The following is a 16,241-nucleotide window of genomic DNA, read 5'->3' as shown; positions in this document are numbered from 1 at the left end:
ATATAAACAGTGGTTATATCAGTATCAGAAAACCCTTTCTCATATCGCCAATGACATTTATTTTTATACAGCTGCTTATCCTTACATTACCAAAATTATTTTAATTCTGGAGGCTTGATATCTTGAGGTCTTTGGGTTTTGTTTTTGTTTTAACATTCTAGTATGGAAAACCAATCTTGGTGATTTTTCATAAGGATTAAGAATAGGATTTTTGTAAAAATTTTAGTTGCATAAGCATCAAAAATTTGAGTCCATTAAAACAAGAATTAGTGTTCATGCTCATCATTCATGCCAGAGAGTCTCTGGCTTACATTCAAACTAAATTTCTTCTAAGTCAATATTACAGTCTCGTTTCCTGTGCCTTTGTTATAGTCTATTTAGTGTTGTCTCCATATGGTTAGCTCAGTTTCTCAAAATTGAATATTAAAATGAAATCTACTAATCGACTATGTTGAGCTAGATTTGGCATTTGTTGAACTTCCCTTGTGTATATATTTAAGGTAAAAACTTCATTTTACTACTTTATTCTTCTGTTGAAAGCAGTTTTATTACAATAAACTGGTATACCTAATGCTGACTTCTCTTTAGTATATTTCACCATTTGTTTCATTTCAACTGAGATACAGACGTGAGGATGAGGTTTGTTAGGGTGATAGTTTGTAATTTTCTGATAATCATAAAAGAGAAATTTTTCATGAAAATTTCAGCAAAGTATTTTAAAGAACTACTCTCGTTAAAACTTTCCAAGTTGGGGAAGAGAAAAAATTAGTTTTAATTTTTGCTGCTTTTGAAAATTAATCCACATGCAGAATTAGAAATACTAGTACTTCAGTTTTATTTTCTTAAAGCATCTATAATTTTTAATTGCTTTAGATGTCAGCTTTGAAGTAGAAAATTCACCATTTAAGTTTCCTTGTAACTTCCGTGAAATGAAAGATAGTTCATTAACTTCAATAAATATTATAAAATAAATTTTCTACTGATAATTTGAATTGTAATATCTCTTATTAATTCAGTAATTCTAAAAGATATGAGTGGACATTAGTACTTCAGGCAGTGTAATTGTTGATAATATCTTTAAAAACATGGGTGCAAAAGCATTGCTGTTTTTTCTATGTGGGCATAGGTTATGCTTAACCCATCAGTAGCCTTGAGATAATGAAATTGATCATTTGTGATTAAAAACTAAGCACAAATTTAAGTGTTATTTAATATTATCATTGTTATTCTTCAGTTTAAAAATGCTGATACTCAAGATTTTCTCTGATTTAATGGTATGGATAAGTGTTAAATTTTTCTGATGAGTATAGTGCTGCTATATAGTTTGTTTATCTAGTTAATATTTGCTAGATGTCAAACATGTGAGATACATTTAGATATAGGTCCTGACCTATTAAGATTATAGTCTTGATGTTGTAATTTTCAGATGTTTTGCTTTTTAACATGAAAATCTTTTTTGAATTATTACTGTGAAAACTTTAATTGTATCCTCAGCAATTAAATAGATACAGTGAAGTTGCTTTGGTTGGTTGAAGTGCCCAGAGTCCTGTCTGCTTTTCTTCTATTTAATGTCCCCAGGAGCATGCTCATGGAATCCTAGGACTCTAAGGAGTAGTTTAACATCTCTCCTGCTAATTAGCTGTGCTACCCTGTATAAGTTATTTCTACAACTTATTTTTCTCCTCACGGGAGGAAAATAAAATCAGTAGTCCCCTTATCTTAGGAGTTTTATGGGGATTAAGTGAGTTGATGAATATAAAGTTCTTAGGATAGTGACTGGCACATCATAAATGAATAGGCATTAGGTTGATATTATTTTATCTTTTTTTTATCTGAAGGAGTTAAGCAGAGTGACTGTGGGAAAATTCTACCATCCATAGTCCCTGTGTGTATTTTTTCTCCTTTCCTACAAGTCTTATTCTGCTTTGTCTGGACCTAGTGAATGAAGGAAAAATTGAATGTACTTTTAATTTTGTTGTTGTTGTTTAGAGTTATTTCAATAATGATATTTATCATCTCCATTTCTGAGCTTTGTTAACTTAGCTCTCCTAAGCATACTGACTAAGCAAGGGATATAACAGCATAGAACTTTTCATGAATAATCAGTCTGCACGGAATTTAAAGTTCTTGAGTTCAGGTAATCTCTGGCCTCAGCCCCCTCAGTAGTTATGATTATAGGCATACATCACTGTGTTCCAGTAGCAAAGTAGTGTTTCAGTGCCCTTAATATACTGCTGCATTGAGAAAATGTCTAGTTTTTTAAATTTGCATTTTTGGAGGTAATTTTAATTAGCATTAGTTGAGTAGATTTCAGGAGCACTCCAACCCTTGTCTTTTTCATTGTCAAGGCGTAGGATGCTCATGATTGGCTTCCTGGAAGAAGCAACTCTTCAGATGGATTTGAAGCAAGGGAGTGATATGGTCTTTTCCACTGGAAAGCAGCATGGCGTAAGATGGTTGTTTTCAAACTCTTTACCTGAAAGTAATAGGGCTTCTTAAAATAGACACTAAGAAGTAATTGAAAAAAGAGATGATAAGGACCTATTTTTTATCCTTTGTCATAAATGTCAGTTGGAATTTCAAATGATTTTAAAGTCAACTTTTTCCTATGATCTGTTGGGTTAGGTTAAAAGTTATTCTGTTAATTCCAAAGAATGTAGAAATTTTCCAAAGAATATAGAAAGTTGAAAAGTCTTTTTTTTGAAGTAATTAAAAAGAATGAGTAATAAAATGAGTAATTAAAGAGAATGAGTAATATTACACAGAAATAACATTCTTTTAAGAAACTAGATTCTCATATAATGCAAAACTGTGAAAAAGTCACTACTAAAGCTATTATTTCTGTGTTGGAGTACTTCATAGCTTTGAACAGAACTAAGTATAATGCTTTTCTATACTCACCTTGAGCTTTCTTTTGCATTTATTGGAACAAATTCTTGGAAACACAGTTTAACATGAAACTTTCTAATTTTTATTCAAATTAACCGAACTTTTGGTTCAATAAATGAACATAGTTTCTTTCAATCACAAAAATGAAACACCTAACCACAGAAACAAGAATTTTTTTAAATAGTTTAGGATTTTGAAGAAAATGATGACTTCAGAAAAACTGAGAATGTGGCTGATGAAAAAATACTATTCTTATGGCAGATTTTTACCCAAGCAATTAAACTCATTATATTTGAGCTCCTTCCATACTGTGTGCCTAAAATTACATGGCAGACTAGCATCAAAAATATATGTAATCGTCTTGTCAAATGGCAACTCAATCAGATCTTTCCATTTTGATAAAGGTAAAGAAATGGAAACAACCTTACTTATATTAGAACCATTCACTTTCTTATCACAGATGCCAATGTTTTTACTTCTCCCTTGTTTGAACTAGCGAAAGGGAGACGTATTTCTTCTCTTTAGAAAAAGTAAGGGGACTGGGAAAAGAGAACCTTAATTGTCAGGCAGATTATTAGGGGAAAGAGTATATATAGCATAATTCAGTAAGTATTTAGTTTTCATAACTGGGGCAGAAACAGTATCTCTGATCGAATGCCTTGTACCTGTGTAAGTTGGCTAATGGTGATTTCTGATCATGAAAATATGCCTTCTGTGACCAGTGATCTTACTTGTCTGTTCTTCACATTCTTCCAAATTAATATACTCATTTCTCTAGGATTAATGCTTCTGTTTCTGTTAATATAAATTATGTTTTGTCAGTCCCTAATTCTAGAATACAAAATGACATGAGTACAGATTATAAGGGAAAGGCTTATTTCAAGGAGTTGTAGATAATAACATCTGATTTTAATACAGAATTGTTTTACATTACACTCACGAGGTAGAATTACTTGGAGTGCTAACATATAGCAGCAGTTATTAATATGATGACTGAATTATCTTGTATTGATTTTAATAATTATTCAAAGTAATTGTAACTGGAAACATAAGAAATGTCAGTCTTTATAATGGTAACTACTAAAACTTACCCCGTTTTAGTAGTTACCAAAGTACCCTTCTTTGCATAGTAAAGAAGCAAGAAAACAAAATGGTTTCAGATTTATTTGTATTACCTAACAATCAAAAACAGTTCATTTCTTTGATGTCAACAGCTTTTTCCAAAATACTTTTTTTCCCTTATTAAAAATATGCATGTCACTCAACACATTATGATTAGAATATTCTAAAGTATATCAGGTTTATGTTCTAAATTTTATAAATTGGTATTATTAGTCACTGGAAAAATATAAGCTATTGGACAGAGCCTTAGAAAGGAGAAAGCCATGCTATATACATCTTAAAGACTTTTTATCTTTTGCCTGTTTGTCCTAATGTATGTATTTAAATTCTAGTCAGTTAATGTTATGCTGTATTAATTATAAGAGGCCCTCTCTATTTGATTTTTTTTTCTTCTACTGTCACACTTAATATCATCTTTCTATTTCAGTTTGTGAGTAAAAATAGTTTGTGGTAATTCATGTTACCAGTGATCAACTTCATTAGTGTTTTTGCTTTGCCAATAATGGATACTTAGTTCATTTTTTTTTTTTCAGTACTATCTATATGGAAACTTTTGCTTAGTGTTACCAATCACTTCTTTACAATAATTTCTAAACTATGCTTGGTGAGCGAGTTGGTTACTAAAAACCATTGCTTTAATTAATAATAGTATTTAAAATAGATTACTAATGCTCATAAACTCATATTAAAATATTAAGAGCCCAGTAGTGAACCTACAACCTCTGATAGTAACAGTACCCTTCTTTGCATAGTAAAGATGATTTTTCCTATCACTGTCATGTTCTTTTCCCTTCATAGAGACCTTTGAGTTAGGGCATCAAGTATCCTTATTTCACTGAAGAGGAAATTGAGGCAAGGGAAGTTTAACTTGTCATTCACTAAGACAAGTTAATGAATGAGTTAAAACTGGCTGACATTAGGATGTCTGTTTTAATTCAGACATCCTGAGATAATGTATCTTTCATAATTATACTAGTCAACTTGTAAGAAGTGCTTTTAAAATCTTTTATTTTATTGTGGTTGCATATACATAGCAACATTTACCATTTCAGCTATCTTTTAAGTGTACAGTTCAGTGGTATTAAGTATATTCACATTGTTGTGCATCCATTAAGAATGTTTTTATGTTTATGCCGAATATATGATCCCCATAATACAAAATGTTTCCATAAGGTAGTATTACTATTTTATGATTCAGACACTTTCCCTAGGAGATTATATTTGATGGTGTGTTCGAAATAATTTAAGAACTCTTTTTAGAATTGCTTTCATTCTTCTGAATATCCCTGATGGATCTTCCTTTAATGATAAAGTTGATTTTCAAAAAATGTTATTCAGTGCTTTATCTCCAGAATATTGTAGGGGATCAAGCTGTATAATTTTTTTCAAATAAAAAGTGTTAAGTCATCCATTCATTGGAGAAGAAAATGACAACCCACTCCAGTATTCTTGCCTGGAGAATCCCATGGGCAGAGGAGCCTGGTGGGCTACACTCCATGGGGTCGCAAAGTGACACAACTGAAGTGCCTTAGCATATCCATTCATTTACTCAGCAAATATTCACCAAAGGCTCACTAAGTGCCTTTTACTCTGGGAGACACTGACTATGCTGTGGTGAACAAAACAGTACTATTTCCATGAATTGTAGTCTAGCAGGGGAAAGTGATCATTGCTTAGTCGTGTTTGACTCTTTGTGATCCCATGGACTGTAGCCCACCAGGCTCCTCTATCCATGGAATTCTCTAGGCAGTAATACTGGAGTGGGTAGCCATTTCCTTCTCCAGGAGATCTTCCCAACCCAGGGATCAAATTCAGGTCTTCTGCATGCAGGCAGATTCTTTACTGTCTGAGCCACTAGGGAAGCCCTACTAGTCTAATAGAGTATAAACATAAAATTGTGAGTGTGATAAGCATCATAAAGAGAAAAAATCATGGAAGGTACAATGAGTATTACAAGAGCTGGGAGAGCATCTGATTTATACTGGATGTCATGCTCCCCAGAAGTAATGTTAGAACGGTGACCAAAGAATAGTTGTTAGTTGGGCAGGTGAGAATTGATGTCAGACAGAGCAACAGCATGTGCAAAGCCCCTAAGACAGGCAAGTTTGAGGAACCAAAGATGAGTAACCTGTGGGATAATATTTAAAATGGGGAGGGGGTAATAAAATGAGTTCAGAGAAATAGGCAAAGGTCAGATCATGTAGGGGGAATTTGGATTTTAATGCATTACAAAAGCATTAAAGGTTCCAGGCAGCTATCATCTCATCTAGTTTACTGTAGTTATCTTTTAACTGATTTCTCTGCTTATACCCTTAGCCCCTATGATTCATCCTCAAAAATGAACTTTCAGAGATCATTTTAAACTTAAAGCAGGGCCTTTCCTGGTGGTCCAAAGGCTAGGATGCCATGCCCCCAATGCATGGGGCCTGGGATCAATCCCTGTTCAGGGAACTATCCCACATGCTACGTCTAAGACCCAGCACAGCCAAATAAATAGGTTTGTGTTTTGTTTTTTTTTTTAAACATTTCCTGTTACTCCTTGTTCATATCACTAAATGCCTTCTCATTTCACCAAGCTACAGTTCTTAAAAGAGACTATAAGGGCCTGAATGATCTGGCTCCTGCTATCTTATTTTCTACCACTTTCCTCCATGCTCACTCTGCTCCCTCCTCTCTTAGCCCCCTCACATATTCCACAAATGTTCCTGCTTGAGGTCTCTACACTTATATGAGTCAGATGTTTCCCTCCTTGCTCTATATACAGTGGTGACTGCCCTTCCCATTGCATGACCATCTGATATTTGCTCTCTCTCTCTCTCTCTCTCTCTCTCTCTCTCTCTATATATATATATATATATATATATGATTTTTTTTTTTTGGTCTGTTTGCCTCTCCCTACTCCCAATTCATGCTCCATGAGCATGGGGACTTTGTTTTAGTCACTGCTATAGCCCTGCTACCTCAAACAGTGTCTGGCATGTAGCTGGCATTCAAAGTAATGAAAAGTAAAGGAAATCACAAGTGTGTGTCTGGCTTCTGGCTTGTACATCATAATGATGACATAATGATAACAATGGGAGGAGAGACACAGGGGAGGTAGGTTTGAAGTAAGGAGAAGATTATTAGTTAATTTTAGGCATATGCAGTTTGTCATGCCCATGAAGCATCCAAGTTGATACATAATAGACAGATGGATGTTCTAAGAGTATGGAATATAGACACAGGCTTAGGCTGGAAATAAATATGTGGCTGTTTGTAGCTGGTTTTAAAATCAGGGAAGTAATAGCATCTGTAAAGAGAAGGCATCTGTGAAAAAATTGATTCCAGGACTAAGACTTACAGTTTAACATATGAGTAGAGGAAAGATACTATTGCAACAAGAGAAAAGAAGGGGATTATGGATTCAAGTAGTTTCTAGATTTTGTGATGACTTCCAAAAGAATGAGCTCATATTATAAGCTAAGTGCATAAATAAGATTGCTCGGCAATACTGAGATCTCATTTGAGATTGAAGACCATCAATTTAGAATGATACAAATTTATTCAGTTAAAATTCTTTCTAACAGTGTTTAGCTACATAGTGCATAAAATAGATGGCTGGGTTCATACAATAAGACAGTTGGGTTCATCTCTAGTCGAAAGAAAAAAGGGTCAAAGAAATTAAGAGCAGCTAGGCTAGTCTTCTTGTTTTGGGTGGCTAATGTATTTAGCTAATCCAATAAATATACATTGAGACTTACTCTGTGCCAAGCATTGTTCTAGACATTGGTAATACAGAGTTGAAAAAGACAGTGCCTATCTTCTAGAATTTCATTATGTAGTGAATAAGATAAACATGTAAATAGATATAATATGTGATATAGAAAGCATTATAGCCAACTGTTTTAGAAGCAAAGAGAAGAGATCTATTGGGAAATAAATGAGGCTTCCCTAAGGAGGTGATAGTTGAATTGGGTCTTGATTTCATTTGATTGAGTACATTATTCACTAAGACTTATGTTTGGTTAACCTGGTGATAAAAATAGCAATGACGTGCCAGAGGTATAGCTATAACATTAGAGCTTATACTTGTTCGCATGAGCACCCTTTTTTTTTATCATAGAAATCCCTACATCAGAAATCTTACTTTACCATAGCAAAAAACATATTGCTCATACACTCAGTAAACATATTGATACCTCCTGGATGCTATATAGATAACAGTGCTTTTTCATACATCTGTCAGCTCTAAAAAGAGAAGTACCTAAAATATTTTGAGCAGTGACAGTATCAGTGAAACAAACATATAGTCTCCTAAAGTAATTGCATCAAAGATGACATTCATTTGAATTTGAAGGGTTTACTGGAAAATCACTCTTTGCTTAATAATCAGGTCCCATGTGTAATTAAAGATCTGTGTTCATTTAGACAGATTTTGCTTTGAATATAAGCTGAGTCATTGGCTGACACACATACACAAACACCAGTATACATACACATGCATATTTATTATGCATATATGAATGAATACACATATTTTTAAATAGATTTGGTATAAAATTAAGGTATTTTGTGTAAATTCTTCAGTAATTGCCCAGGGCTTTTTTAAGCATCATGTACCTTGCCCAAGAGAAAGCTTTCAGTAACTGTTCTTAAAAGAAATACAAGTTCTTGACCAGAATGTTACTGTTCATAAGGAAATTCCTAATATTAATATATACTTTATGATTCCTCTTATATTCATTGAATACCATATCAAAGTATCTATATCATCATAATTATACTACCATCTTCCTGAGACCTTTCTTACCTTCCTTGAAACTTGTTCCATTAATCATTTCTTGTTTGTTCTATACCTTTAACCTCACCTCTTCACTGTCTTCCTTTCAGCATATGTACATGGTCAAGTCTTTTAAAAAATGAGGTAGGAGGAAGATGGAGTACCCTTGACCTTGAAAAGGATGGTCTGTGCTTTCTCCCTACTTTCTCATATTCCATTCAGTAATCCTCATGGCTGCAACATAGCACCATAGGTAAAAGCTTGGATTTTGCAATTTGACTGCTTCAAATCCTAGTACTATAACTTTACAAGTTGTATGACCTTGGATCAGAAACTTTTTATCTGTTATGTGGAGATAAAATCCTTAAGAAGTACTTGGCACATAACAAGCATTGTGTAACTATCAATTGCTGCTGTATCATCACTGTGACCATTATACCACTCCACAGAAATTATATTTGGTAAGGTCATTCTTGACTCCCTGTTTCAGTAGGCTCTTCGTAGCCCCTCTAGTTGACATCTGCTTATAACTGACAAATCCCAAAGCTGTCTCCACCATAATTCTCCCTCCTGAGTTTTCCTCCAAAATGTAACTATTAGATGGACATCCCTGCCAAAATAATATTACAGATAACTCAAACTCAGTATGTCTGTGACTGAACATATTTCCTAGAAGCTTAATGCTTTTATTTAGTATACTACCTTATAGGTGCAATCATTGACCTAAGTCAAAACCTGACTTACACAGGATCTGTTGATTCTACCGTTCTTAAATATCACTTGTATTTATCCTTTTCTGTCCTGCCAGTACAGTATTTTAACACTTGAGTGTCTTTTAAGTAAACTGTTGAAAAGTATATCTAACTCATTTCTTTGTTCCTAACTCGTCTTTCTGTTCATCATTTATCCTCTTCTAATTCATTTAGTACAAAGTGTCATTGTTTTTAAATGCAAATACCTCCTTGCTTAATACTCATTTCATATCACCTAAAGGATAAAGTCCAAATTGGACCCTACCTAGCTCCTTAACTCAAAGTTAAGATTCTAATAATTTATTAAGTCTGAGGTCTCTTTATATTTAATGTCGCCTCCTTCCTAGTTGCCTTTCATACACCCACATATTTGCTCATGGACACCCACACGCACATGCACACATACCTCTTTTCCTCTGTCTCTTCTGGACAGATAACTACTGCACAGTGAGAATCATGCAATTAGAGACTGTCTTTGGTTTTCTTTTATATCCCCAATGTTTGATACGATGGCAGAAAATAGTTCAGTACATTACAATAATGTTTCTCACAGTGTTTGAATGAGACTGTGCTGGTCAGCAATAAAATAACTGTACAAATTAAGTATAAGTGATCCAAAACTTTTATAGTAGTTAGGGGGGCTTTGTTTTCCATATGTTGTTTCTTATTTCATTTTTCTGGTGGTTCATTTGTATTTTATAAACTTTATAAAATATCAGTCTATGACAATTTGAAAAATTTTTTAAATATTAGTCCTTCCAGATAAATGGTTTGAAAAACACTGAGTTAGGAAACTTTACCTGAAATACTTGCTTAACCTGCACCACATTAATGGTATTTCTGGAGCTAAATGTCAAAGAGCACAATAATTTTTAAAAGAATTATAACATGTAATATATATGTATATATGTGGTTCTTAAAAGACCTGCCAATGTAACCACTTTGATAGCACTTGAATTGGGCTGCCGTGTTAATCACAGCTTGTCAAAACATACCCTTACTACTGTGCAAATTGTTTCTTTAATGATTTAGCAGTGAATGATATGAAAACATCATTTTAGAACATTATATTTCTGGTGACTCTTAAAATAATGATCTTCTGTTCTTAATATTTGTTGAGTGATTAATCAAGTAAATTTAAGTTCTTTTTTATTATGAAAATAGAAACCTTCATAGTTCATGTTATCACATAGTTCTTAAACTTCTGTTTCAACTCAGCTTAAATATTGTCAATTATGTGCCTAGTGCCATAAAACGATACAGAGAAGTATATGACTTGGTGGTTCTCTTAAAGAATGTAGTAAGTCAGTGAAGCTTTTTTTTTTTTAATTCTGCTATCCCTTTCTGTATGTGCCTAGATCTAAAAGGTGAATGGCTCACGCAATTCTTAATGCTCATTTATTCAAAAATGTTTCTTTACTGAATATTGTTTGGGAGGGACTGAACACACACAAAATTATAAAAGTTTGTTTCTTCTTAAAACCTTTGACAGTCTCCTTGCTTAAAATGTTGACATTAATTTTATTATGAGCCAGTTCTGAATTATTAAAACAGAGTAGGAGATAAGCTACTAAACATTAAAATTGAGTTCATAAGCTCTAGTCCTCTAAAATACAACTTGCACTAACATTTACTAATGTTATTAGAATCATTTAGCTTTAGAATGCTTTAACTGAGTATCTAAACATAAAATCATTCAATATATAACCTGTTACTAAAAAAAATTTTTTTGACAATTGCTGTTGTAGTCCATTAGTTTTAAAACATCATGCAACTACTTGAAGCTTGTAGCATCTTTATTGATACAATTGTTATCCCAAAAGTTTTGAAATATATCTCTGTGGTATCTTCTATCCAGTGGATCTTCTATCCAGTTTCTACTTTTAGCTTTTAATAGTCTTATATAATCATGCTTTTTTAAGCATGACAGTTGTAGTTACAGGAGATGCTCACTGCAAGTAGCAGTATAGTCTTGCTGACAGAATTCTTCTTTCTCAGTCCTGTAGGTGAGGGGGAAGAGGCATTGACATTTCTTTGCTAGCCAAAAGGTTTCCCATTAGTTATCATACTTCCTAAGTTTTCATAATAATTATTAAATTCAAGTAGTGTGTGAAAAAATAGATTCCATAGAATTTGAAGAAAATGGTGATAGCAGAGATTTTAAATGAAGTTTTATTTTTTCATGTCCTAAGCATAGTGGCCAGATTAATGGTAAATGTTAAAATGTTAGAATATTTTTGTCTAATTAAAAATGCTGCCTTTAAAATTGCTTTATGTAAAATTCCAAAATTTTAAGTAGAGTGTATGCCAATTCTCTCTTCACTAAGTAGGTGGGAGAGGGAAAAAAATACTTAAAAGTTTTTTAAAACTAAAAAGAAAATTATATCCACTTGTATTTTACATACACAAATTTGTTCTTTAAAGGAAACTTAGAGAATGGAAATGTAAAGCAAAACATGGCTTTAGTTGTATTTGTTTCCCCAGAATATATAGAGAAACTTCAAAATTGATCCCTCAAATATAATGAGATTTTCCTTTCCTAAGGAGAAAAATAACAAAAAATAAAACATGAGGTGTCTTAAAAATCTCATTTTTCAAATCTCCATGGTGAAGGGGCAGGCTTATATTAGTAGGTCTTCATTGTGAAAGTCTACATCATACGTTTCTGTCTTATCCACTACTTTTTTCATAATGAGAGCCAGTATCCCAGTTTTAATAGAATACTTTGGAGTTATACAGTACCTTTTTATGTTTATACTGTTGTCATGACAAAAACAAACCAATCTGAAAATTCTTTATCCATCTAATCTTAAAATCCAGAAAAATTTATTGGGGGTATTCTCAGATTACTTTAACCATGGATTACTTTAGGTTTTTTTTTTTTAATCATAAGAAAATAATTTCCATTTTAGATTGGGTTCCTATATTTATCATTGGTCAGTTTGAAAGTGTAGCTACTTTAAGAGTTGTGAGTGGCATTACATTTTGATCAGTTACAGAATGAGTTACACAATTCTCAAAGGCTTTAGGTAATCAAAAATTAAGTTTGTTTTCTTTCCTGTTCTAGTTACCGGTTTACTAAAATAGTGAGCATACATGATCACTTGAAAATTGGGCTTCTGGAGCACCTGAACAGAAAGGGAGTGGTTCATATTCAGCATTACAAAAGACAACTTTCTCTTTTTGAAGGGGATTACTTTGACTATTTTCCAGGTACTGGGGAAATTCTAGATTCATTACAAGTTATTGGGATGGCTATTAATTATTCATTTCCTAAAATATGTTGATTATAGACTTGAGATTTGGTTATATAGTAGAACTTTATGTCACTTGGTCAGTTTTTTTAAAAAACTGGAAGATTGTAGCGAAATACAAAATTGAGACTCTTACATTAGTCACTTTTTCAGAGAATTCTAGAAACATCAGTCTTACTGATCAGAACATTTAATGGAAGAACTTCTTGACAGTAATATAAGAACAGTAGGGTTTTTGCATCTGTGTTTAAAAAAAAGTTATTTTTAAAAAGCATTACAGTCTTTCCAAGAAATTTAAATAATTAGAGAAAATCAGCCTTCACATAATACACCAATTATAGCATGTTGGGTTAAAGGTGGAAATGTATAACCAGAGAGCTTTTCATAGATAATTAATACTTTTTAAAATAGTTGAATACTATATGCATTTTTTAAAAAAGAGTTCATGGTGACAGTGGTTAAAAGTCTGTATATATTGACCCATATAGAATGTCCAGATAAGATAATTTGATTATTTAGAATAATTCTCTGAAGAATTATTATGTCTAGTTCCAGGCTGATTTGAGGGAAAGAGTCTTCATGAAAATATATTACCATATATTTTCCTTTCACGTATCTTTTACTTATATGGATTTATCTTGATAGTTATTTTTTGGAGTGTTCACATTAGTTAGTTTTTCTTCATTAAGAAACCCTCTTTAGGCATTATTTGGACTTTTATTTTTTAACTTGTAGAGCTTTGAGTAGGTTATAGTTATATAGCAGGCTGCAATTCAGATCTTAGTCAAGTGTTTTCCCACTGTTCTCAGTCTCTGTAAGGACTGCTCTACCATATAAGTTTTTAATTCGTTCATCACACCTTTATTATGGTATGTGCCAGGCATTGTGCTAGATGCTGAGTTACAAAAGTGAATAAATAGGACATGGACCCTGCTCTCAGGATAAAGACAGTATAAGAGTTCAAGTTAATAGAGTTAGTCCAGAAGAAGGAACATTAGTTTATGTTTGAGGTACTGAGATGTTGAGATGAGTTTTAAAGAATAAGTAGGAATTTCTTACAGGGGAAGAATAACTAAGGGAAAGAGTACATGCTAAGGCTTAGTCTTAATACTTTAAGAAATATATCATAAGATCCCTAATTCAAATTCACATGCAAGAATTCACATTCTTACATGCAATTTTGATTTTAAATGCATATTAATTTGATTTTAAATGCACAAATAGAGAAGTATAAAGTTACATTGAGGAACAGATACATTTGCTCACAGAATGATTGGTTTGCACATAATATACCATTCTCATCATTCTTCCTGGACCAACATCTTTTCATACTAGCTTATATCCTGAACCTTCCAGTTAGCCAGCTGTGAAGATGCTGAGTCACACAGGCTAAATTAATGAATGCCAAAAGTCTACTATATACTAAATATGAAATTTTAATATTCATATTACCATATACTAAATATGCAATTTAGTTTTTAATACTTAGATCTTCAAATGCCTTTGTCAGTTTTGCTCACTATTAACTCTCCTAGGGATCATAAAAAGTTTAAAGGAGTATTTAGCCTAGTTAATAAGTGCATTTGCCTGTTAATTAATGTAGGTTTTTTTACTTTTTCTCTTTTGCATCAAGAATTGAAACTACCCCTGGAGAAGGAAATGGCAACCCACTCCAGTATTCTTGCCTGGAAAATTCCATGGACAGAGGAGCCTGGCAGGCTGCAGTCTGTGGGGTTACATGACTGAGCACGCACGCGTGAGCGGGGGGGTGGAGGGAGATGGGTTGGTAGCAGTTAACAGAGGTAGAACTGAAAAAAAGAATTGAAGCTACTAATACAGAATCTTTTTATTCAGTCTGATTATTGCCTTTAAAATGGTATTTGACAAAATTCTATGCAATATTAGGACTGATTCTAGATACAATTGTAATACAAACAAAATATGGCTTAATAAATGTGTTTTATGATTAGTCACATTACTTTATATTTGGACCTCATTTTTTGATGGTGAATTGTAAGAGCTAGTTCTTAAACTATGGAAGTATTGGCATTTAGTCAGTGTCAAGCTGTTGAAATCAAGTGAATTTAATAGAGGTGAAGCTCAGCATGTCATATGACTAGTAGAATGTCAAAAAAACTCATAAGTGGCCATAAAAATAACATGCTAATATTGTTTATATAGTCCTTTTTTGTTTTTATGATACATTCATATATATTCTCAGAGTTTGTGTGGTTTTTTTTTTCTTCTCAGTTTTTAATAAGAAAAATGATGTACATTATGGATGAAAATTTTGTGAGTGGTTGTTGTTGTTTTCTCCAGTTTAGAAAGTATTGAGAATAAGGGATATATACACATAGGCACAACATATGTTTTATGATTTCTGGTCTATATTATGTTGTTGGAGTGAAGTATCTTATGAGTTAATAAGGAAATTTTCTATGTCTACATATATAGGAATTCATATGCCTTAGGAAAGGAATTATCTTGGAACACTTCCAAACAGATAGGAAAGTGGTGTTTTTTATATCAGAAGAATCTTTGGGAGATACGCTTTAGAACTCTGGTTCTAGTTTTTATTACTGTACTAATGAAATTTATTCTTTAAAATATTGTACTTAATGGAAGCCAGTCCAATATCAAATTTTCTAGTAATTGTCAAAGGTGTTCATGTTTCTGAGAAAGCCTCATGATAAAAGATTGAGTAATGAGTTGCCTAAATTACAAATCAATTGTATTATGAGCAGATTTAAGAAACAGGCTTCTTTTCTTCTGCCAGAGCGACGGCATTGAATACTGCTGTCACCTGGAACATGAAAATATTTTAGTTGTTTGAGCTCTATTCCAATTGTACCTTGAAATTGATACCCAAAGAGAACTTTTAATATATAATTGGTTTTTGTATTATTTCAAGAATATAATGACTCCATTATTTTCAAAGTGAGGGAGAAAAGTACGGTATTTTCAAGAGGTGGAAGAAAAATCTGATATCAGTTTAGTTTTTAAAATATTATGGACTGTGTATTAGAACAATTGAATATCTGTATTTGTATGTATTTGTACAAATTTTTAGAAAAATTAAGGTCATGAGTTCCTGAAAACATTACCTTTAACAAATACGATGCTTTGGGGGGACTATTCAGGACTTAATAGTTCACATTTAAAAATAAGGTTTATCTCAGAATACATAGGTTATGTACCTATGGCTGATTCATGTATGGCAGAAGCTAACACAATGTTGTAAAGTAGTTATCCTCTAATTTTTTAAAAATGTAAAAAAATTTTTAATAAATATATTGGTTATGATGTCTTGACAGGAAATGCAGGCAATTATTTACTGAACCATTGTGTTTTGTTTAGTTTGTTATCAGTTAATTATAATTAGTTTCAAACTGGCATGAGTCACTATGAAAATAAGCACTGTTCTCTCTAAAAATCCGAGTAGAGACCTGTTACAAAACAGATGGT

General features: G+C 32.6%; 1 protein-coding gene across 4 annotated transcripts in view; it reads left to right on the top strand.

Moving 5' to 3' along the window:
• USP15 (ubiquitin specific peptidase 15) overlaps nt 1-16,241 on the top strand; it is a 128,551-nt gene that overhangs the window by 87,046 nt on the left and 25,264 nt on the right. The window contains exon 9 of one of the 4 annotated variants that reach the window (XM_068971207.1): nt 12,590-12,693. The exons of the other annotated variants lie outside the window; for them this stretch is intronic. Coding sequence (XP_068827308.1) covers nt 12,590-12,604 — 15 coding nt within the window. The 3' untranslated portion in view covers nt 12,605-12,693. Of the gene's footprint in view, nt 1-12,589; nt 12,694-16,241 lie in introns of those variants that run through there. 4 annotated transcript variants of the gene reach the window in all.

The sequence above is a fragment of the Capricornis sumatraensis genome, chromosome 4 (assembly GCF_032405125.1).
Source record: "Capricornis sumatraensis isolate serow.1 chromosome 4, serow.2, whole genome shotgun sequence".
Taxonomy (NCBI): domain Eukaryota; kingdom Metazoa; phylum Chordata; class Mammalia; order Artiodactyla; family Bovidae; genus Capricornis; species Capricornis sumatraensis.
The sequence above is the reverse complement of the archived record's forward strand: the minus strand, read 5'-3'. Positions and strand labels throughout refer to the sequence as shown.